This window comes from Nyctibius grandis, chromosome 8, assembly GCF_013368605.1.
Source record: "Nyctibius grandis isolate bNycGra1 chromosome 8, bNycGra1.pri, whole genome shotgun sequence".
NCBI lineage: Eukaryota > Metazoa > Chordata > Aves > Nyctibiiformes > Nyctibiidae > Nyctibius > Nyctibius grandis.
Genome location: NC_090665.1, coordinates 37,531,255 through 37,555,572, shown reverse-complemented (window position 1 = coordinate 37,555,572; position 24,318 = coordinate 37,531,255). Strand labels below are relative to the sequence as shown.

Sequence of the window (24,318 nt, the reverse complement as noted above, 5' to 3'; positions counted from 1 at the left end):
AGCCGAGGAAAATATCTGAAAACAAGGCTCCTGAAACACTCCAGCTCCTGCTGTCACTGCTGCCACACTCCTGGCCCTTACCTCTGATCACAGGGAGTGTGAAGGGGGGTTGATGGCCATCACGATCCCGTTGCAGAACCTGCTCCATGAAAGCCATGTGATCAGCATCAGCCATGGGGATCTCCCGATCACTGAGGTCATGCTGCAGGCAGCCATGGAAGAGGTTTAGTAGCATTTCATTGGGCACAAACGAAGAGTCCTTGGTCACCTCCTCATTCTCTGCTCCAAAACAGAACCATGGCAGCTTCAGAGACAGCATCTCCACAGCCACCACCTGCCCAGGCCCCCAGGAGACAGTCCTTTGCAAAGTGACACTTCCACACAGCCAGGAGTTTTCCCCAGCACCTCTTCAAGGCTGACTTGGAGGGTGTTGAGGAAGCCCTGAAGTTCCAGTATCATTAGCTACCCTGCACTGACTCATTCTGCTACTGTAACTGTTCTGGAGATGTTTGGGGCTAAAGACAAGAAACCACCACCACAGAGCAAGAGCCTAGGTTTAATGTTTTCAAAAGCAACTCTTCTGAAACAACCATCCCAAGAAAGACAGCAATATATCTGGACAGCCCTGGGGCTGCTGAGATGTGAAGAACAGCACTGAGCTCCTGAAAGAGGCATGGCAGCTCTCACATGCCTGCTGCCCAGGGAGACAAGTACACAGAGCAGGGTGCCCATAGCCATGGAGGAAGGACAAGAGGAGGCAGGTGGTGAAGAGGCACCTACCTTTTGTCAGCATTAGGAAGAACATTTCAACCTGCTGGCATCTGGGCAACAGCTTCATGAGGTTGAACTGGAATGGGATCTCATGCACTTGAAAACCAGCGCCCATGTCTGGATCTGCAACAAGAATTGGGACTGTAATATACCTGTGGGCACCACATAGCCCTGCCTCCCAGGCCACCTCTGCATGCATGGTGCCAGCCCTAAACACAGTGCAGGTAGCACAAGTGAAAGTACACAGCAACACTGCCCCAAGTCCCTCTGCTTTGGAGGGCAGAGGGAAACAAAGAACGAACATGGGGAAAGGACAAAGCCTGCTGGAGGTTGCAGCAGGTTGTGAGCTACCTACAGAGAGGTACCTTGCTGTAAGAGTCCCCCAGGCTTATTGCCACCTTCATAACAAGGAGGGATGGGGAGCCACCACGAGGCCTTACACAGCTCAGGCCTAGAGCTACTAGGGGACAAAAATCGAACATCAGTGTTGCAGGTAACACTGCTGGAGAGCAGTAACCACACTGGGAGCCAGAGGCAGCCTGAATTACCAGTGTAGTCAGGGACAAGGACCCCTCCTGCTCTTGGAAGAGATCTCCCATCTGGCAGGCTCTGCACATCCCTGCAGGCATGTCCTGTCCTATTCCTCAGGAAGAAGTCTCTGCCCTCCAGGCCTTGAGCTTTCCTGGTCCTCTCCCCCTCCCAGAGGGCCAGTGATTTGATCCAGTAGGGTTCCCTCAGGTCCTGCCCTCAGCCTCTGGGATGATCCTGGCTCCCTCAAACCCACCCAATATCTGCTGTGTTATTCACTGTAAGGCAAGCAAAGAGAAGATCTAGGATGGGGTGAACTAGTGACAAGAAAGCAAAAATAGTGAGGTTCTGGAACAGACTGCCTGACAAGGGTGAAGCCCCCACATACTCCTGGAGTTCTCAAAGAACTATTAATCACATCAGATCAGTTACACAACCCTATCCTGAAGGAAGAGGGCAGACCAGACCTCCTAAGGTCCCCTTTCCTATCTTTGTGGGCTAATGGAGCATTCACAGAGTGCCCAGAGATGAACAGGACCACCAGAAAGCAAGTGTCCCATAAACTGCTCTGGAAACTGTGTCTTGCAACTGAGAACAGAGGAGCTCTTCCTTCACATCATTCACAACTTCTGTACAACCATCTGTCCAGGCATACTCTGCCCATCGCTGTATAGGTGAGCTCATCTTCCATCTGCTCCAGAAGTCAGCCCCTCTCACAGAATTACAGAGTGGTTGAGGTTGGAAAAGACCTCTACAAGTCCAACCCCCCTGCTCAAGCAGGGTCACCTAGTCACCTCTCCAGTCTGGGCAGAAAGCTTCAATGCTTGTTTGGCCTTCCGAGGATGAAGCCATTTCTCTGGCAGCTTAGCACAAGCGCAACAACATGACCTACAGCTGTCAAAGTCTAGAAAGTCATTGTCAAAATACCTGTTCCACCTTCCAGAAACTTCTAACGCGCCCTGAGACATTCAGGGCCTAGCTGCTTCTTGCTCCATCAAACCTGCTAAGACATATATGTCAGACTCACCTTCAGTGGCTTTGGTGTCTGAAGGAGGGCAGATCCACTCCTTGTTCTGGCACAACTGGCTGATGTACTCGAAGGTCACCATGGTGGCAATGCATGCAAGGTCCCTGGGATAGAGCTGTAACAAGCAGTCAAGGCTCAGCTGTATGCAGCAGAATTATTACCCCCAAACACAGGAGAAAACAGTCTAAAAGCAAGGAGAGGAAGCACCCATAATCCTGTCCCCTTGACTTGCCACGTTCTCACTCATTGCTCCCTCCTTCTCCACCAGCCCTTTAGCCTCTTTTTGCCTTCTTCAGCAGGTGCACTGGCAGTACTGCCTGCGATCCCTGCTCTGGTCCAGCTTCCTCCCCTCCAACGGAATGGCTCTTGACAAAGTAATTTGTATTTTCCCACCTATCCCAGAGCAGCATTACATCCACTGCCTTGCAATCCAGAAACCTTTTCTGTCCAGCAGCCCAGTTCCTCTTTTAGAAATCTCAGGCCCTTTTGTTAACAGCATTCCCATCTCTTCTGGCCCTCAATAATTCACCTGCAGTGTTGCAGTGCACTTGCAATAAACCCTTCTCCCTCCACAAAAGAGCCCATGCCCTTAACCCTTCAGGGACTCACCGCTTTAGGTATTTTCTGGTAGGGCAAGCCACGAAGGTGCTTCCAATTCTCCGCAGTACTGTGGACATGGCCGCTCTGTGGCTCTACCCAGCACTCAGTGACCAGGTTCAGTTCTGTGTCCACCTCAATGGCCTCCACCTCCGTATCATTGTCATCATCTGTGGAAAAGCTGGAGGAAAGACATATGGCAAAGTCTGTGAGATAGCACAGAGCCAGCAGCCCACTGCAGCTTCTCTCAGAGTTGTGAGAGCAGCCACACAAACCCCAGCTCTGCAGGCAAAGCCCCAGCTAACTGGTGATCAATCCATGACAGCTAGTTGTCTCTACTAGATGACGGACTCCCATCTTCCCACACTGCCCACAAAGGGCAAGTCTGGAGCCATGACTCTGCTGCCAGCCCTCCCTGGGAGCAGGGCAACAGCCTCACCTGTCCTTGGTGGAGGTGGAGTGGGGCGGGAAGAGGATGTATTGGACAACACAGGTGTGCTTCTCCCTGCCGCTGCTGCTCTCACTTGAGCCGTCAATCTGGAGGGAAGACACTGTGTGAGCCTGGCCAGCAGCAACAGCCCACACCTACTCAGTGCCCCCCTGCACAACACAGCCCCATTTCCCAGCTACACTAGCAGTGGTGGAGAGAGGGAACATGTTCCCAGCCCCAAGAACTCCTCCAGCACAGCATGCCCCTACCAGCAAAGCATCTCTCTAACTGCAGATGAAGACAGAAAAATGCCCAACCCACAAGCTGCTTTACTTCAGGGGAGGAGGTACGTCTCCCTGTACATGCCAAGGGTGTGCGCTAGAAGCGGATGGGAAATCCCTTCACAGGAAGGTGAATCCACCTGAGAAGAAGCAACGAAGGATTGTATCCACACTGCAGCACCCAGGCTCACCTGTATGGGCAGCTCCAGCACCATGTTGATAATTCCATCCCCACTGGATGCAAAGTGGAAACCCTCTGACAGACGAACCCTGGCAACAAAGAAGCAGTCAGACATGGAGGACTTCTCTAGCCATGCTGCAAGTCTTAAATACAAGAATGACTGTACCCTTCACCTTTCACCTTTACCCATAACACCTTTCTTTCCCAAGACAGTGAGCTACACACAGAGAATGGAGAGATGTGACACTTTGCACAGGACAGCCTGTGTGAAGATCAGCATACTCCAGACACAATAACACCTCTTGCCCTTTTGTATATTTTCCAGGACTCTCCTTTTCCTCAACTGCAGCTGCAGAACTGGGTAAAGCACTGGCACAAGTAGGTCTAGAAGCTGTGTACAGGACCAAAACCCTCTGCACAGCAGGTTCAACTGTTACCTATAACAAGGCCTCAGATCTACCCTGCTTCTCTGCATCTCCAGGACTAGCTGGAGAAAGCACCCCTATTCAGGTGGGCAACTTACTCTGTGAGTGTGGAAAGGAGCTGGGCTACAGCAGTGATGGGCACAGACGGTGCCAGCCCCGACTGGACACTCCAGATCCAGCGCTGGTGATAGAAGTAGCGGGATAGCGAGGCCAGGGTGGAAGAGGCAGTACGATTGGCCACCATAGTGAGGGGGCCAGACACCGGGGGATGCTCCAGGTTGAGAATGAAGGGGGCTCGATAGTCAGAAGGCAGCTTCTCATACCTAGGAGAGGGCAGAAGTGAGGCTCATTGAGGTGCTCAGGGCCAGAACTGTCTGGATTCACAGCCGCCTTGCTGGGCTCAGGACAGAGCCCTCCAGCAGCAGAACATGGCTAGCCCAGCACAGGATCCTGCTGAGACAGCAGTAACTAAATTTACTTCTGCATATTAGTAAGGAGTAACAAATCTGCCTGTCCAGCAAGGCCCCTGCTGCAAGTCACAGCCCTCCCAGACTACAGCTGCCATTGCCAGCCATGCAACTCAAACCCATCCCAACAAGCACCAGCTTCCCAGCATTCTCATCCTGCAACTGGCAGAATCATCCACAGACCCTCCTCTCTCCTACTTCCCAAGGCAAGGAGGCTGTGCTGATGGCCTGGATCTCCATCACTACCTGATAAGTAGCTTCTCCAATGGTTTGTGCAGCACGACGAGGCAGGGTCTGTCTGAGAGGGCTGACTGGGCCCCAGCCACAGGTGGAGACTTGGAGGGAGAACTACTGCCAAACATTTTCCTCTTTGCTTTTGGAGTTGCCTCCTTGCTCTGGACCCTGTGGGGAAAGCGCAGCTGCAAGATTCGGTCCCGTAACTCCTCCACTATCTGTCATGGCAAAAGTAAAAGGCAAACGTGACCACCTTTGTCTGGAGACATAAGCTACTCAAAATAAGCTTCCAGTACAAGAGCCTGACTAAATTGAATAGAACATGCCTCGCGTATACAGATGAGCAGGAGTTAAAGGCCATTTTACTTCTGAGGCGCCAGCAAGACCAAGATCAAGATGACACAAGGCTCTTAGGTCCACATTTTAACAACTACAAATATTTTTGAAAGCAAAAGAAAGGTCCAAAAAAACCCAAAGACGATTGCAAGGCTGAAGAAATTGCCTTCCATAACTCCGATAAAAAACTAATTAATTGCATGCCAGCACCTCCACAGAAGCAGTCTGAGTACCCACCCTCATTTCTCCCCTCCTCATCTCCTCAGCAGCCTACAGTAAATGTAAACTAGTACATATAAGACAGAGCTAGACTGTTCCCACAGCTGATGTATTCCCTCACTATCACGTTCATGTGTCAGACTTTTATGGTAAAAGGTGTCAAGAGCTTAGTTATTTTTTAGGTTAATTTTTCCAAGGTACTTTCAAAACGACTTCCTGATTACTCTTTTTATCTTTTAGCAGTTCTGAATGTGCTTCTACCCACACCAGCATCTGATCCTCACACTGCCCCAGTATTTTCTTTGAAATTTCCATGGTTAAGTTTCTTTTCATGATCTTTGTTCAACTTGTTTTAATTTCCACTACCATTGTAGGCAAATAGGAGAACAGCAGCTCTCCATCTCCCTCCTCACACTAATTATTTCAGGAACATTCCCCATCATTATTATGTCTTTTTCAAGGAAAGGAGTGTCCCCAAACCCAAATGTTAAGCAGAGCTCTTTTCTGCACTACGATGACTCTTAGGTCCCCTTTGTGGATTCATCCTGGTAACAGAATCACTGATGGTGTTTAAGCTCCCAGATCCACGGTGCACTATTTTGCAGCTATCAATACTGGCTTCCAGACACCGTTGTGCTGCTTAGGTGTCCACAAAGCACATACGTTGAAAGGGCAAAGAAAACCAAATAGCACTGTGCCACCTGCAGATTTTCCCAGCTCACTGCCTGCTCCCTGTGTGCAGAGGAGATCCCTACCCTTTGACTAGTAAAAACCACAAATAGTTTCTGCTTTGATGAGAACAAAGCACTTTTTCAATTTCCTTGCCCTCTTCCCTAAGAGAGTTTCTGTTTTATGACACCCCATTCCTACTCCAGTTCTAGAGTTATGCCCTATATGGAGTCTCACCAAAAGCCTTCTGAAAGCCAGACTGTACCAGGTGCTTTCCTTCCCTTAAACACTGGAAATTTGAATAGTTCAACACAAAAAACCCTTCCCCTTAAATGTCAGGCTAAGCTCTACTGCCACCCCCCACACTGAGTAGCTAATTAGCCCTATGTCAGGGGGGAAAAAAAAGAAAAAGATTATGCATGACACAATTTATGATCTACATACAGCTCCTGCTGCAATGATCTGGAACTTGCCCAGAGCTGCAGGGTACGGTGCCTGTCTCACATCTTCATCAGACACGTATTAAGTTACACCCGGCAGAGGAAACTCCTTCATAAAACCTGCCACTTGGCATTACCAGCCCATGTGTTGGCCCAGCAACCAGTGCCCAAAGCTTGGATCCCCTAAAGAAATGAAAGGGCAGATCCTCCAGAGTGCCAGAGCATTTAGTATTATCTGGGTTTATTATCTCAGGAAGAGATGGTCCTTCCCATGTTTCTCAGCTTCTACTCAGGCTAATCTAACACTAAAGCTACGTGACACAAATGATCAAGGTTTAATGATAAACCTCTTGTTTACAACAAAAGGTTCACACAGCTCAGTAGCAGGACATCTTTCTCATATATACTGTTTTACCTAGGAACACTTAGACTTGCCTCAACCATTAGAGCTGGAGAAACAGTCCACACAGTAACCCCACTTTCTGCATCTGACTAGGGCAGCCCATTTTTTTTGATACAAAGAGGTTATTAAAAGTCTGTCTGGCAGACTCGCATCTCTTTAAAACATTTTCTAGGTATTACATTTTTTTCTCTCCCTGTACTGCTCATGTGGGGCATCATTCGCATTTTAACTCTAACTCCTCCTTGCCCAACTGATACAATATACATATGCAATTCACCACCTACTGAAGCAGATAGCCTAGGGAACATGCAGTACATCCATCACCAAGGTCTCCACAGATGAGTCAGACAAGTATCTGCTGTTCCTGACAGACAGTATCGACTGTGTTTTGGCCACAAGGATAGACTAGATAACCTTGGAGTCATTTCAAGCCCCACAGTTGAATTACGCAGTAGGAAAAACATTCATGTGGCCAGCTGTTCTATTGATCTTCTAGTCTTTGGGTTTAGACCTTTCATACACTTAACACAGAAAGCTTTGTCCAAACTGTCCCTTTCTGTTACAGTAAATTCACACCCATCTAAGCCTTAACATAGTAGTTAGTTATTAGATACCTGCCCACAGTGTCACCTGTGATCTACCCACCGCTTCCACATCCAGAACCTCTTGCTCTGCTCCCACCCCAGGAAGCAGCCAGCCAGCTCTCACCTTGTTCCTGGCCTGTGCAGGCGTGCCAATGGGGAACCCCAGCCGGAGAACCATGCAGGGAGCTTTGGAGATAATCCGCACCACATAAAACGAGGAAGGCGTGGGATCCTCAGCGCTAGGGAAGAGGGATTAAGACAGGGCTGAAATAGCACAGATCTTGCTGCTCTGTCACATCAGACCAAGTGGAGTCTTGCTCCACAGAGCTCAACAGCCCACACAACTTGGCAGCAACATACGTTAGTTCTAGTGTGCAAAGACCCCCCCAGCTGGCTTCCCTCTCCCTCTGGGCTGCGCCTGGAATGCAGCTGCAGCAGTTCAGAATATGCAGGGTTTCATACCCTGTTGTCTTGCTCTTATCCTCTCCTCTAGACATCTGCTTCTGGCCCATCACAGTGTACTAGTCTAACTGGATCTTTGGTCTGGCCATATGCCTGATTCCCCACACAGGACTGCTTCAGAGCCACTCACCTGTGTATCAGTTTGACATAGGAGTAGCCCTCCACCAGCACAAAGCTGCTCCAGTCCCGCAACAAGGAGGTGAGCGCCGAGTGGGAGATGCGGCATTGGATGGTGCTGTAGCGGCCATTGTTGCCCGGCGTGTGCAGGTGCTTGGGCACAGGCCTGCAGGGTGTGGCAGAAAGTTGTTTTAGAACTGCAGTTTCTCATCTTCCTCCAATGCCCAGAGAGACTTTGCTACATCCATTCCAACCCATCCTCTGACTGGTACATCACCCTTATTCCTCCACAGCAGCCAATGCCAAAGTACCTCCCCTACCTGTGCCTGTTGGCAAAAGCCACACTCCCTGAGCACACAGGAGCCTGCTCTCCACCATGCAGAGAGCACACTCTTGTATCGTTTCTATTTCCCTCCATGCAATATATGGCTATTATTCACACAACTCTGCAACTAGGACCAGCCTCAGGAAAGCAATGCTTTTGGGGAAGATGTTTTTCAGCAGCAAACACGTGGGATAGCTCCAACTGGATGGTCCACACCCCCTGCAATCAGGAAATCCAAACCCAAAAGGGACTTGAGAAACAATTTATGCTCCTGAGAACAGCCCTCCTCTTGACAAACACGACTTCCAAACCCACAGTCCCTCTCAGATAAATGAACTTTCACCATCCACCAGGTCATACTAGCCAGGTCCCTCCCTTGGCCACAGGCACCCACAAGACAGCTGCAACTCTGCAACTGGACTGAACTGGACGCCCTGCTTTCCCAGGTTGGCTCACTGTGCATGTAAGCTCAGCCCTGCCAGTTACGTACGTGTCATGCTCCAGAAGGAGGACTATACGATGCATGTGCAGCCACCTCTGCCAGAAGTTGGCATCCATGGAAAGGATAGGCTTCCAGTAGGAGGCAAACTGGGAATGGCTCGAGTCAGACCCACTGTGCTGCAGGGATAGCACCTGAGAAAACAACACGGCAATACTCAGCAAGAAACTGCCTAGTTCCCCCCAGACAGAGCAGGAATTTCTCCAGCGGCTGAGCTGTGTGGGCCTAGAAGGCTAGCCACATCCCTGGCTTTCAGTAACTGCCTCTCAGAAGCATAACTAAGAGTGTTCACACTGAAACAGGCAGTACAACGTAAGCAGAAATAAACTGGGTTCCTGAAATGTCAAGTTAATTAGGAATTTAACTACTTAGCAGGAAAAGATGGCATATGTAATAGTGTGCTTTCTGATTGAGAGGGGGATATATGGCTTGTGTCAGCAGAGCAATTAAACACTGAGATAACTCATCTGAGAGTGCTCATGCAAATAGGGTATCAGCAATGGGTGGCATTGGGCAACTCTAACATGTTTGTATGGTAACACTGCGATTGCACCAACTATAGCAACCCTGCTGACACAGAGAAAGTGGTGGCTAGGCATACGATGGGATGCTTCAGATATACTGTGGGATACACAACCCTGCATAGTGAAAATCTACTAGGCAAACCTAAAGAAGCAAAGGGCTTAAGCAATAAAATCAAAGGGATAGTTCTCTTAAATTAAAGCTCCCCTAGCTTTGATACCTGCTAGTCATCTTCCATCAATGCCAAGGACACTGCTAGCAGGGAACAGATAATATGCTAGCACTTCTGCTCGGTGAGCTTCAATGGGTTTGAATTTTGCACTGGAAACTATTAGCTCATATTTTGTTTAGCTTCTGCTGTGCAGGTGACAACTACCTCTCTTGTACCTTCCACATGAGTGCTCAGAACAATGAGCCTATTAAACAACTACTACTCAGCACATCCTGTATCTTCACCTGACGGTTCTGAGCTGCATCCCCAGGGCGCAAGACTGCCAGCAGCAGCTCCACACATATGAGGTATCCACTGAAAAAGCATGGCAAAAATAAGTGTGTCAGCCTCCTCATTGGTCTCACACATCACATCACTACAGGAGAAGGCTCCACAGCACACTTAGGAGCCTTGCTGTGGGGCTTAGAGGTGTAGCTGCAGCAATAAAGACATAGGATGATCTCTCAGAGGGGAAAAAGTATGGGGTGGGATGTTCACAGGCACTGCATTGCACCTGAACTCTTTTACTGAGCAGGACAAAGAGCAAGATATGAAGCTTGAGAGTTACAGAAGATCTTGATTGCCTGTTGGGACTCAGCATATCCTGGTGCAAGACAGAACAGGCAGCAGGGACAACCTATCCCACGTTAAACGGGAGAGAGAGGGAACGTACCGGAGTGGTGGAGCCTGGGGGGATGTAGAAGAGGGGCACCCCGTTCTTGGTGCTCTCAGGAATGGTGAAGTGTTCTGGGACTGTGTCAAAAGACTGCAGATGAACCAACATCTGATCTGTCTGGTTGATGCTGAAAGAGAAGGGAAGTTAGAGAAGAGGCAGTTAGCCACAAAAGCCCACACTCTCTCCCTTGCTGTGCCAGTCAGCCCAGTGCCTGCACATACAGCACTCCCTACGTATTGGGAACCCATCTACACCAACATAGCTTTCTAGGGCAACACTGGGATTCAATGCCTGATTGCAGACAGCATGTTAAGGGAGTTCAAGGGTAACAGCCTAATGTATAAGGAGGATGACCAGAGTTGGGAATGAGGTGCTAAAAAAGGAACCTGCTGAATAGCAGGGAGTAATGGTCACCCTGGCCATGAAATGGTTATAATCCACAGGCCCTTCAGGCCTAGAGACATGAGGTGTTGCTCCTAGTGTGACCATGCAGCAGAGCTGCAAGGCTGTGCTGTAAGAACACACCACCTCCATGGGATGGCAGTCAGTTAAAGTCTGCATCACAGGATCAGGACTCAGGGGCAGCAATGCCATCGCTATGAAGCAGTGTTACAGAACAGGTAACAGGCCAGTTCGAGTCTTTTCCTTGGCTAGATGGCAAGCTTGTCGCCAGTCATGCCTCTCCCTCAGAGCACATTCCTTTGGGACCCTGGGTTGGGATGGGACCCTGGGTTGGGATGGCCACCTGCATAACCCATGCCCCAGCATGCCAAGGAAGGAATTTCTTGGTTATATCGGACACTGGGAACTGCTGGGCATGGTCCAGCTCACCTCTGCAAGGTGTTCCAGAAGCGCCGGATGACTGTAGTGCGGTACAGACTGGTGATAGGCTTCCTCATGGTGCAACTGATGTCATGCAAGATGTCATAGCTTCCCTCCATCGTCACCTCTACCCATGTGCTGCGCTTTGATGGGTCCAGGGGCCAGGGTGTCACAGCTAAGTACTCTATCCTCATGTTATGCTTCCAAAGCAGCACTAGTTTCACCTCTAGCTGAGACCCACCTGCATGACAGCAGAGGAAAAAGTTCAAGTGATTGTTTGGTACACATCTGAGCTTTATCTCTGACCAGGGACTCCCGAGTACTATGAGATTGTTTGATCGCTATGAAGAGGACCAAGTAATCTAACTGTTTGCTCTAGCTGAAGTCATTCTCTCTCCTCCCCAATAGAGGGAGGCTTTGCTTACACAGTAGCATTTGGTGAATAGTTCTTTAAATGTATGTATAGTATCTATGCTAGACAAGGCAACTGAAACTCGGAGGAGGTGCTGACATTTACAATGGGCTCTCCTCTTCATGGCCTCATCTTTGTTTCCAAGAAAACTGCTGCTTTGTGAAGACGAGCAGAGCCTTTAAGCTATAAAGTTTTCTCATCTGCACTCTGCAGAGTTAATCTATCCCATTGCAGACACATGGACATTTGGACATTGGCCCAGATCATAAACAACCTGGAAGGTGAGACTCAATTCTTGAATTAAAACTCCATGTTCTTCTGGCACAGACACTATTTCATGCAATCTAGAACTTCAAGCATCAAAAGCTTCTCACCATGTTTACGCTCTTCTCCTCCCAAAGTTAAGAAGTTAAGAATGAATATTCACCCATTCTTCAAACTGTACATTTTTACCTTTTTCTTTGAGCGGGCCATTGCATCTCCAGCAAGATTAACACAAACACCTGAGAGCAAGCCCCACCGAGCCAGAAGAGCAGAAAGCTGTCACACTCCTGCTGACTGTGCATGTGTATTTGTACCGAAACAACCCAGGGAAACACATGATGTTCTGTAACAGTGCCACGCTGCTGTTTCAACTGCTCAATCATCTCTTCTGATGTCCAGCCTGCTCTATAGTTTGCCGGACTTGCAGCATTTGTGAGACAAGTGATTGGATGTGCTGGAAACCGTCCGAACAGGTCACCAGCCTGGATCCTATGTTTCCTGCAGAGTTGCATTTGCTGCTGTCACAGGCACATCATGCCATCCCCTTCACAGGCTGATTACACTCCTATTTAAAGCCATCTTGCTTTTTGCTCCCATGGTCCCTGCTAGGAAGCTCCCTCAGAGTACTCTTCCCCTGTCAATGTGTCAAAGAAACCTTCCAGAGTACATGCCACATTCATGCTCAGTTGTTCTTTTGATTAAATTATTTTTATTCTGAGCAGCTTCATTTCCATAACATTGACAAGGAATTAGCACTAGGGGAAGGAATCCTTACCCAGTTTCAGCTGTTACTCTGCAGGTCAAACCAAGTCATGATCATCAGCCTACAGCAGAATATCCATTCCCCTGAACAGTCCCAGACCTTCCTGCACCTCAAGAATTCACCTTTCCTGAAAAAAGACCATCAAAGGTGTATACTATATTTCACCTGTATTTCATCTGAGAGATTACTAGGATTTTATTTAAGGTCACTAATATTTTCCGCAATGGGTGCTTCACGTTACTATAAATGTATTTGCCAGGGTTGTACCATCTCTTGTTTCTTTATGAAGATTGTCTACTTTATCAGAGAGGCTAAACAAGAATTTATAAATTTGTCTCTTTCCATTTCATACTGTCACCTCACTCTTAATGCTTTAGTGCTCATCCACTGCTTTCTGCACACTATTTTGGTTCTCATAACAAAACCTTTCTACTTCATCAACAGCAAACATGATAAGTAAATTCCTACATTTTTTGCCTAGATCATTAATGAAAATATTTCCTACTTCCACCTGTGTTTCCATTAGTCACCCTGGCTTCACTCCTATGATCCAACACAAGCAAAACTAGAAACACAGGCAAAATATTTGCTTAGTTTGAAGTCATACCTAGATGAATCTTTAGCTTGTTCTTACTGCAAAGCAATCTATTTCTGGTTCTTGACTTTATAGCTAATGAAAGTTTTTGCTGCTTTAATTTCTTTCATGAAGTTCAGCTCTGGTTTTTAGAAAACTCGCTTTGTCTTCCCAGTTCCTGACACTGAGAACAGCCATTCTCACTGGCCAGCTCATGCCCAGCCGTTTTTTGGTGCTGGACTGATTCACAGAGGAAGATGAGATTTTTGAAAAATGTCCTCCAGACTCTCCTCTACACACAGCAACACAAAATGGTCAGTGAGAATTTTTTTTTGTTACAGAGGGCAATCCTCTGACACTGTCGCAGAAAGAAACAGGAGAGGAGCTGAGCTCCATTACACACTGTGGCCCCACAGCTTCTCAGACACAGCTTCTCTCCCTTCTGTGCCTTCCAATCCTCCTCCTTTTGCAAGCACTTCTGCATTCCTAACTAACCATAGTAGCCTTCTAAATACCTAAAATCAAACAGTGAGGGTAACCAGAGCACTTATAAATATCACAAACAACCTCTCCAGGCAACTCTGAGCACAAAGCTAGCTATTTATTGTATTTTGCCTTTGGCACAGTGAAGCAGAAAAGTGACAGTGTCAAAGTACACAACTGCACTCTTTCCTCTTGCTTCACAGCCAGCTGGCTCCTTAACAGCCTTTAGTTTGCAAGTTTTGGCAAAAGCTTTTGGCAATCCAGGTTAATTAACTGTTCTCTGTTATACACTTCTCTATAGAATAGCCCAGAGAGCCCTGATTAGCCAAACATGCTTCTCCTTAGCAGATGCAGTGCTGAATGTCTAAATGTCTTTATCTTTTGTAAATTCTACTTTAAGATGCTAGTTCAACAATTTTTCTGATCACAGCCAGCAACTCCCCAGAGCATTTAGCCTTTCCAAAGTATAAGTAACATTATCTGCTACTATTCTGAATGCTGGCATAGAAATACACACTGTAATTTTGTTAGCTCAGACATTTTATTTTTAAATTCCTTCTAAAAAAAACTTCATCAAAATACACAGAAAGTATTTCTGGCTCAGGGAGCCCCTGAGCTGCAAAGAGCTAGAGAGTGCTCAAAGGGAAGAAAAAAGGAAAGGAGAATGGAGATATTGTGTAGGTTCACCCTATTACTCTCCCTGTGCACCTGCCCATAGCTATTCACCACAGAAGTTAACTCTGATCCAGTGTAGCTGCTCTTCTGCTCTTGTAAAAATGGAAGACCAATCCATTTAGCATTCCAAGGGCTAAAAGGCAGCAGGAAGATACCTAGAGGAAAGTGCAGGGAGCACGGTGAACATGTGGTGATATTTCTGATACATTCCTCTGGAGTCCAGGAATTTGTCGCTTTACGATATACTGAGCCAGAGGTTGTAGCTACACCTTTGTGCAAAAAGGTACAATGTGAACTTGTCTGATTGCTTTTTGAATGATGCACACCTGCTACCTCTTCCAGCATTTCTATATAGGACTTGAGAGTCACAAAGCGCACTTCTCCATTGCTGCCAGATTAAAGAAAGGCTCTTTCTCCAGCACTGCCCAAGCTATAAGTGAACTGGTGCACAGAAGGATAAAAGACACAATACTGAGCGCAGCTTGGACAAGAACTGACTTGTCAGACTGCTTCATAGACATTCCTAGACAAGAAGAGTGCAATGGACCTAATCTGCCTGGATTTAAGGGAAGTCTCATGCCACACCTACAGAGGGTTAGTGAAAGCAATCTGCAGATATTACTAGGAGAGCTGTCTCAATGGGAAACCTTAGCAGATTCTTACTTTTAATAGAAAACTCCTGAAACAAGAAATTAGGGATATTCCTGGAAGACCAACTTTAGAAATTATCCCACCTAATATGATTGTTAGCAACCCTCCCTGTCACAGCTTAAAGCTGGCTGATTTAGATCCATTCAGTTTGTAAGAAGCATCAAGCCAAAAGAACTGCAATTCCCAGTCAACACACAGGACCAGTGAGCTGAACTGAGTGAGATGAACTCAAGAGTACTATTATGTGAAGAATAGCACATTTAGGGACTACTAAACAAACACACATGAATAAAACACCCCTAAGGACTCATCAGCTGGAAGCAAAGGTGCGTGAAAGTCGCAGGGATTTCTGTGCTAACAATGCAATGCAATCATGGAGAAAGCTCATGTGATTCCTGGTCTATCAGATATGGTATTGCACTTCAGAAGCACGGAAGTATTAGTGTTACTGAACAAGGCACCGATAAAACCACATTTACAACACTCTTATCAACTGCTTCAAGAAATATGAGACCAAACTGTGGAAAGCGAACAACTGAGGGGAAAAAAAAAAAAAGTGCTATTAAGGTGAACAAACAGAACAGAAAGCCTGCCCTTACAAAAGGAGGCTGAAACACTGGATTGCTTAACCTGCCAAAAGGAAGGTTACAAGGAGAAAGGCATTGTACTTAAACACGTTTGTGCAATGCCAGAGAGGAGGATAAACTTAATTAAGGATAATAGAGTCACACAAGTCTAATTTGGTCTGAGTGAGTTTAGAAAGGAAGCTAGAGAAACAGCAATGAAGCTCTGGGACAATCTTCCAAGCAGAGCAGTGACATAAGATATTTACATGGTTTTAAGGAATACACAGTAAATTCCTACAAAACATCATATGGCAAGTTCAGAATGATTTGGGAGTTATATCACAGGCTTTGATTTTCTGATATAAAACATATTCTGTGTATTAATATCCCCGAAAGAATAGTGAAGACACTGGATCACCACGTGTTGTACACGTTTACGCTGTGTTTTAAGAATCCCATCCTCCAGGCTTTCTGCCGGTCATTGCAACGGTCAAGAATAACATTTTTCTCTTGCTTGCAATTCATAACTTGCATTTGGATTTTTTCATCTCCCCTTCAGTTAAAGCACTACCACTAGTCAGAGCTGGAGATGGAAAGTTAGGTAGGGTTTACTGGCAGTCCTTGGGATACTCAAACCCCTCAAGGTCCCTACTCAGCAGCTAGTTCTCACACTCCAGGTGCCATAATCTCTAGCGAGTCAGATGAGAGAACAGGACCACTGGACGGTTTTATGTTCTTCTAGTATTGGTCATGGTCCTGACTGATCTGGCATTTTCACCTAACAATATCCTTCTTTCCCCCAATTTCTTCCTTTGGAAGACTGCAGTTTGGAGGCATTAAATCTGTTGCACCAAAGGGCTCAACTTTGTTTTAGTATTTTGGAGTGCATCTAGCAAATGACTAGAAAGGGATTAAAAAAGGAAAAATATAAAGGAAATCCCAGAAAACTCTGCAAAACCTTAAGTTCTGTCACTACTTTCCCTGCAATTGTGGGGACTCACAGTCTGTCTGTCCCTCCCCAGGCACATACAGCCACAGAGGATGAGGCTGGCAAGTGCACAACAATACTGGACAGTCCCGCATCAGGCGACTATTAACGAAAACAAACTTAGAGTTTGGAGAAAATAGCTCCTTCCTCCATAATACCAGCCACTCTGGTGAGATGGCAGACCCTGCACTTTCCTCTAAACAGTTGAGAAGAGAGTCCTATCTGAGTCTCCATCTCCCAACGCAGCCCAGTCACCTTTCGTGATGTTGACCTCACGGATGCTGTAGCCCTCGCGCAGCCGGACTGAGACAATGCTCACGAGGTCAGCATGCACCTCCTTCTCAGTGTGCTTCTTCCTTCTCATCGCCAGAGCAGGGTTGCTGCTTGCGGACACCAGGTGCTCATTGAACAGTCTGTGCTGGGACACTGCAAATGGCAGAAATGGTGTTTGTGAGGGAGCAACTCTCCTGCTCCTCATCCTACAGCAACAGCCCTCCCAAAGTGCTTTGCAAAAGCCGGCAGGAACACTCACTGGCCTGAAGAACAGTACATCCTTCAGGCACCACTTACACCCACTCCTGATTCTGCAACGCAGCAAACAGGTCTGCTAGCGTGGCCAAGAGGCCTAGGAGAGGTGCAGCGTAGGGTGCCAGGCCCTGCTTCCTCTGGGGCAGCCTCTGTGACAAGGCACACATTGGAGTTACACATTTAGCCTAGAGAGGCAGAAACTGCACAGCTGTTGCAGCAGTCGCACAGCAAGCTTTTGGGCTTTACCCCCTTCCCTGGAAAACCTTGAATTCCCAGGTGCTTTCTAAAAGGTATCAGAATGTGGAAGCCTTCAGTTTGAACCACTAACACCTGATCTTTTTAAGATTCAACATTTCCAAGCCCCAGGCCAGCTCTTTTCAAACTTGTCACTGTATGCAGCTTCTGCTGCCAAGTTACAGAAAGCACAGATGGCACTAGCATATCACCAGGGCATGAAAGGGTGTTTCCATGTTTTACTGGTAACTAACCTCTCCTGGCATACTCTGTCACTAACATTCACAAAATAAGAACAACCAAGAGCAGCATTTGGGATGGTTCTCAAGGGTCTAGTTTTTCAATCCAAACTGCCATCTGCAAGCCCGATTAGAGCAAGCTCTCCAGAATATTGCCATCTGCAAGCTAGCCAGTGTGCAGGGAAGGTCAGACAAGGGCTTCTCACCCCCTCCAAGTTCCCACACAGTGGGCCTATCTGCAGTTTGCTGTGTGAAGCCCACAGAAAGGGGAATGGTGCAAAATGGGACATTAGTTTTCCCCAATCCAGCCAACTCCTGGAACCAGGAGAGGAGTCACAGATGAGGCGGCAGGCCCAATAGTGCCCAGAACCTACAGGAGGCATGGACCAGAGGGGACAAGGCAGAGTATCAGCATAACCAAGCCTGGGGGAGTCACCCCAAGAGAGGTGCTGTAAGACATCCATCTGCTGGAAGGAGGACATGCACGCTCCTCACCGCAGTAGTATTCTGGATTCAGGGACTCCCCAGTACGAAGAAAGGAGTAGAGCAGAAATGCCTTGTGATACACATTCAGATCCAGGCTCAGGGGATCCAGCTCTGGGCATGTGGAGAGGTAAGCACCAAAAGTGGCCATGGCGATGAATTTCATCAGTTCCACATTGGGAACGTGGCCAAAGCTGCAATCGTAGGAGTAGACACCGCCCACCTATGGGATGGATAAAGAAGATACCTGAGGCAATCCACCTTCCTCCCTCTGGCAGGCAGCAGCCCCCACACTCCCTGCTAATGGCAGACATACCTGTACAAAGGAGCAGGCCACTGTGCCACTGCGGAGCTGGTTGAGTAAAGTCTCGCACACAGCCACATCAGGGACACTAGTCACGCCATCCGTAATTATTATTATACCTGTAAACAAGGCAGTATCTTAGTGCATCTTCCATCTCAACCAGCTACCACTCCCCCAGCATATCCAGCAGAGATAAAATTTAGGCAGGGCAAAAGTAGAAAGGAAAATCCTGAGGTTGGTTTAGAGCTTCCAAGGTGTTCTGAAGCTGGCAAACTTCCCAACTAGGCACAGCGAAGCACTCAGGCAGGGCACAGCTGTGCACACCCTGGCTTGTCCAGAGCAACAGTCACAGCTGTGTGTCCTCACAAACTCCCTAACACTGACAAGTGGCACGGTGTTGTTCTCCCCATTCCCACCACCACAATTTGCCCACGGAGTGCAGAGTAAAAGCTGCTGTTGAAATTTCATCCCTAACAGAAGGGTCCACACACCAGCCCTTACAAAATTAATCTTAGCCTAAGGCAGGAGGAACACAACCCTTTGCAAACAACTGGGCAAACCTTAACCCAGAAAATGAAGCCAACCTGCACTGGAGTTGGAGGGCAGCAGCTGCAGAGCCAGGATCCCCTGCCGGACCATGCTGACGAGGCCAACATCGGCAGTGACAACAGACACGCTGGGCTTCCTCCCAGATGACTCCTGCACGTCACCAGGGCTCTCTTGGCTCAGGGGTGACAAATCCACCTGGAAAAGTAAAAAAAAAACCCACAAGGCCCCATGGGGCAGACTTCAGCCTAGCTGTAGTGCTCACTCTCCCAAACAGCCTTCAGTCTAGCAGCCGCATGGTACCACAGCCCCGGAGCACGTCAGCAGACTCCACTTCTAGCTTTAATTTCCAGGTGCTCTCAAAGTCCTGGTCACTTGGGCCCCTTAGAACAGCTAGGGAAGGCTGATCGGGGGTGCACGAAGGGGACAAAATGCTCAGAACTTTATTAGAAGCCAATTTCTCATAGAAGTGGAAAGATGAGACACTTTGGGGTCACTAAAGCTTCTCTGCAGGGCAAACTAGCACCCAGTTAAAGAGAGAGTAAATACCTCTTTTTTCCTTGCCATTTAGTAGAAGCTGCAGCTATTCAGCATCTACTCCAGTAAAGTCCAGATATGCTGGAGAGGCAGAGACAGCTATGTCTCACTTCTGAAGCATTGCAGCAGAGGGGGTAAGGAGCCTCATAAGGACAAAGTCTAGTGTCTATACATTTAACTCTGCTCAAACAGCACTCGTTATGCAGCGCTGATATAAGCAAATGCAGGTAAGCTTCTCCTGCATCTTCTATGAAAAATATCCCCCAGGCAAAGCCTGAAATTTGTATAATTACGCTGGTGAGGATCCTACTGCGTTCATAGTCCCCTCATCTCCAGAAGGCTCTGGCAGTTCAACCCTGTAATAAACTATTGCTTCATTTTTACTGCTAATACAGAGAATGGGCGAGACCCTCCCCTGCAAAGCTACAGATGATTGGAGCTGGGAAAAGAAAATTAGAACTAACTAAACTTCTGTTCTGCACAAATGGGAGCAGTCTGTCGCTGTGAGCAAAAAACCTGACTATCCATCACTTTAATTTGCCAGATGCCTTAAATTCAGACACTTGTTGACAATGACACAGCTAACACAACTTCAAAAGTAAAAAATGTTTCAGCCCCTGCCCTTCCCCAGGGGCCTCTCACCTCCACCCCACAGCCTGGGGCAGGACTCGCCAGTCCCTCTGGCCTGCAAGCGCGTCTCTTTCCCCTATTTGCATGAAATAAGTTATAGGGTAGTTTACCACGATAGAAATACTTCAGCAAGCAGGAATGCATACAAAGCACTGCAAAAACACCAGCTGGACACACTGGTAAAGGTATTTACTTCATGCAATCTTCTTTTGGTTCAAGGACTGACAATCTTAGCATTCAAAGATATAAATTTCAGCTAGAATATGAGATTCAAAGCACTTCAGATATGCAACTGCAACAGGTCACCAGTAGCTTCTTCCTCATCTGATTTTGAGGCTTTTTTTCTTTTTTTGCCCAAACTCTAATAACTAACGCTAAATAAGGACTAAATAACCTCAGCCAGGCCAATAATGCCTTTGACTGCAAGAAGGGTGTCTGTTGATATGACTGTGACTGCCACGCGAACATGGCAGTATCACAATGTCACCTTCACATTCTTCATTTCCAAGATCAGGAGAAATGATCTTAACGAGAAATCCATAGACATTCTGAATCCCTACAGAGTCTCACTTTTAATTTCATCCTAAGCTGTATTTCATAGTGCTATCATTAACTTGCTGATACCTATATCTGCGGCTACTAAACAGCATCTGCCACAGATTTCAAGGAGTGTTAGAAATAGCACTTGCTGTTCATTCAGTTTCATGGTCAGTTTTCATGGTGACGAGATAGTATTTTCATCCAAGAAATGTAACGAGGGTCACGGGCATATTCACAGCTATTTATAGATTAATGAGACGAGCATAATCACCTCTCCCACCATCTTCTTCAGAGAGAAACCACGTCCTACGCTTTGTCCCATGATGTACAAGAAGTCAGGCTGCTTTATTGCACAATAATCTTGGGGAAGGTAACCATTCTCATCAGCCCTTCTAAACTGGTTCTGCTTTCCTCAGTGTTCACATCTCATTACTGGATCCCACAAAGTTATCTTACAAACTCCTTAGCCATTCCTTCTCCAGACCTACGCTGCTTTTTCTCTTGCCACCCCACCCCATAGGTGCCTCAGAGTGCAAATCTCCAGGGAGCCAACAGACCCCAACCACCTCTGCCCTCCTTACCTGCGGTTTGGGTTCATACTGTTGCTGGAGCATCTCTGCCACTTTGTTCTCAAAGGCACATAGCTGTGTGTAAACTTGGTGCAGAAAGGCCTCTCGCTTCGTCTCATCCAGCTGACAGCCCTGGAATAGTACCTGGCCCAAGGACACATATGTCAGTCATCAAGTTAAGGTTTTATAGTACCAGCCCCCAAAATGGTACACAGGAACACAGTTCTGCACGTTGAAGTTCAGATATGTCCCTGACAAAGTAGAGGTACAGTACAGGCCTCTTCTCACTAGTCCTGCTCAGAGACAACTGCCTGGGAGCAGCAGTGTCTTGTGGCATCTGCAGTGCGCTCTGCAGCAGACAGTCACATCACTCTTTGGGAAATCATAGAATCATAGAATGGTTTGGGTTGGAACGGACCTTAAAGATCTCCTTCTTGGGCAAGAAATTTCTACTTCATTTGCCTTCTTCCAGGATAGGTAGTTGTCAGGAGAAAGCAATGTGGGATCCTTGTTAGAAGCCATTAACTCTGGTCTGATGTTTCTACGGAAGACCTGTTTGTTCTAATCTAACTCACCTATAGACTGATCCGATTATCTTCCAGTAAGTAGCTGGATAAAGGAAGAGCAAATTGAAATAAAGAAAAGAAAAAAATTAGACTGGACATTACAGAAGAGGCTGAGTGATGTGACTGAGCACGCCTGTCACCACAGAAACTCCCCAAGCTGACAGGCATGACACTTGTGTTTACAGATGCCACCACTGTACAGGCAATCGCTGCCCACAACCAGGAGGCAAAAAAGATACAACTTGTAGACAAAGAGCTCAACAGACGGCTGGGCGCTGCATGTTATCCACATTCTCTCAACCTCAGATGGGCAAGACCTCATAATGATGCAGGAAAAGTAAATTATTACAATATAGACAGGCTTTCCTGGATGAGCGATACACATATATGCCTTTTCCTCTATGAAAGGAACATAAAGCTTATCCAGTTGTACCCAGAGATTACAGTTCCTGGCCTCATACAATAAACAAGTCTTTAGAGAGATCCAAAGAAGAAAAATGTAGCAACTTCAGAGTGCTCAGTTTAGTGAAAATAGGGGAGATACTGAGGCAAAGCATGATGGTGTCTGCAGGATAGCTGGACAAGATGACACACAAACCATCACTGGTAAATGAAGAAAGTCCTGCTATGCTTACTTTGGTAGGACCTAAGAATGGACCAAAGCAAAGGCCACACTCTTCAAGCACTGTGCAGATCGTTAAAGGCTGTAGCCTCACAGAAGGCTTGGGCAGAGGTGGGCCGGGGAGAGAGAGGGAGGGAACAAGCACACACTAACAGGCTCCTCCTGTTACCACCCTCTTTCCCTGGTATTAGCAAAGGGATGAAATACACCACCAGAAATATGAAAATAATGTGAAAATACTGTGAGGTGGAAGGGATCAGGGATAATCTTCAAAACCACACAGGCACCATAAACCCGACTCCAATTTATTAAACAGACCTGTCCTGGCTCAAGTAAAATCTCATTGATAATCTCAATACCGGGGCCGGCTGCTCTCTCCAGCAAGGAGAAACATATTCATACCAGCGCAAAAAGAGAGCAATGTTTGTAGCAAGAGGCAATTATCTTTGAATAAATCACTGCTACACAGTTGGAGCACGCAGACAAGCTTTTGGGCACACCAGCTCTTCCTGAATGCTTCAAGCTAATTATAACGGGCCAAAAAGAATTAGTCAACAGAAATGTAAAAAAACACAACAAAACAACAACAAGCAGCACACATTTGACATGAGGGAAATATTCCCTGTGGCCCAATTCTTGAGACTGTGCCTGTGGGCGGCATGCTCTGCTGGGCCCTGTTCCCCAGGAGAAACCTCTGCTTCCTGCCCAGAAAGGAGAAGTGGCTCACATACACTTCCCCACCGCACCAGGCAGCACATGTTAATGAGGCAAGTCTGCAGCATCACAGATAACACAGCCCAGCTACCACATGCCACTGCTTTCCTCTGTGTTCACAGGAAGCCCAGACAGCGAGCTGCTCACGCGCTGAGCTGTGCCAAGGGAGAGGCTGAACTTTACCTGATGGGACTGCAGGCCAATGATGGAGGAATATGCCTGGATGGTGACAAAGATCTCTGGCTGGTAGATAATATCCGAACCAGGGATACGAAAGGGTTTTAACAATCCCACCAAGCATCGGGAAAGGGCGTGAAACACTTCATCAAAAATTATCTCCCCTGTTGAGTCATCCTACAGAAACAGAGAAAGGAACAGCTTTTTCATCTTCTAGGACTTTTAATCTCATTGCTGGTGGCCCCACCACACAGAGCCAACATCAAACATGGCAGCTTGATTAAAATGACAGCTTCCCAAAAATGAAAGTCACACATTGAGCGTTCAGCAGAGAAACAGCATCTGCCATTAAGCTGCCTAGCAAGCACTGCATGCCTCCCTCCTGGGAAAAACAAGACTTCTGCAAAAGTTAAGACTAACACAGAGGAATAAGCCCAGAACACCCCAAGTGCAGAACACCCCAAAGAGGCAGTTTCTGCACTTACCACAATCCCCGTGGAAGGGCTCAGATCGAGTTCAATCACAAATCGGTACTGGCGGGCCAGGAAGGTGACCCGCGTAGAGGGCACGAGGAGATATGGCCTGGGCTGGACAGGCTCGTCGGGCTGCCACCCGTTAGGCAAGATGCTGAGAACGTCAAGTTCGTTTTCTGACTTTACCTACAAGAACAAGTAAATAGTACCTGAGAGAACGCCAAGCCAAAAGAAGAATCAGAGAAAGGAACGGGGTTAAAATCTTCTGCAGGGTCAAGATGCTCACGAGTGGCACAGAGCCAGCTTGCCACATCAGGCCGTGGTGACACCATCCAGCCCGCAGCCCCGGGCACCAACTCACCAGCTCCGGCTCGGGCACAGCCCAGATGACCTGATGGAGTCGGCTGAGGACCCAGGCAAGGCGCACGTTGCGGGAGATGCGATAGTCTTTCTTCATCAGGAGGAAGACGTGCCCTGCCTCCTCCAGCTGCGGCGGGAGCACAGCGGCCCGGGTCACCCCACGGCTCGGGGGGCACCCCGGGAAGGCACCTCGG

General features: G+C 47.5%; 1 protein-coding gene across 4 annotated transcripts in view; it reads right to left on the bottom strand.

Annotated features, from left to right (window-relative positions):
* Positions 1–24,318, bottom strand: part of SZT2 (SZT2 subunit of KICSTOR complex) — a 60,775-nt gene that overhangs the window by 36,105 nt on the left and 352 nt on the right. For all 4 annotated transcript variants that reach the window (XM_068405822.1, XM_068405819.1, XM_068405821.1 and 1 more), the window contains exons 2-22: positions 24,126–24,251; positions 23,777–23,950; positions 23,298–23,468; positions 21,225–21,356; positions 18,975–19,134; positions 18,403–18,509; positions 18,099–18,309; positions 16,858–17,028; positions 11,236–11,467; positions 10,402–10,531; positions 8,987–9,129; positions 8,185–8,337; positions 7,717–7,831; positions 4,954–5,159; positions 4,339–4,563; positions 3,826–3,904; positions 3,363–3,460; positions 2,936–3,104; positions 2,327–2,441; positions 781–894; positions 82–279 (exon numbers count right to left, since the gene is read on the bottom strand). In XM_068405822.1, coding sequence (XP_068261923.1) covers positions 82–279; positions 781–894; positions 2,327–2,441; positions 2,936–3,104; positions 3,363–3,460; positions 3,826–3,904; positions 4,339–4,563; positions 4,954–5,159; positions 7,717–7,831; positions 8,185–8,337; positions 8,987–9,129; positions 10,402–10,531; positions 11,236–11,467; positions 16,858–17,028; positions 18,099–18,309; positions 18,403–18,509; positions 18,975–19,134; positions 21,225–21,356; positions 23,298–23,468; positions 23,777–23,950; positions 24,126–24,251 — 3,229 coding nt within the window. The remainder of the gene's footprint in view (positions 1–81; positions 280–780; positions 895–2,326; positions 2,442–2,935; positions 3,105–3,362; positions 3,461–3,825; positions 3,905–4,338; positions 4,564–4,953; positions 5,160–7,716; positions 7,832–8,184; positions 8,338–8,986; positions 9,130–10,401; positions 10,532–11,235; positions 11,468–16,857; positions 17,029–18,098; positions 18,310–18,402; positions 18,510–18,974; positions 19,135–21,224; positions 21,357–23,297; positions 23,469–23,776; positions 23,951–24,125; positions 24,252–24,318) is intronic.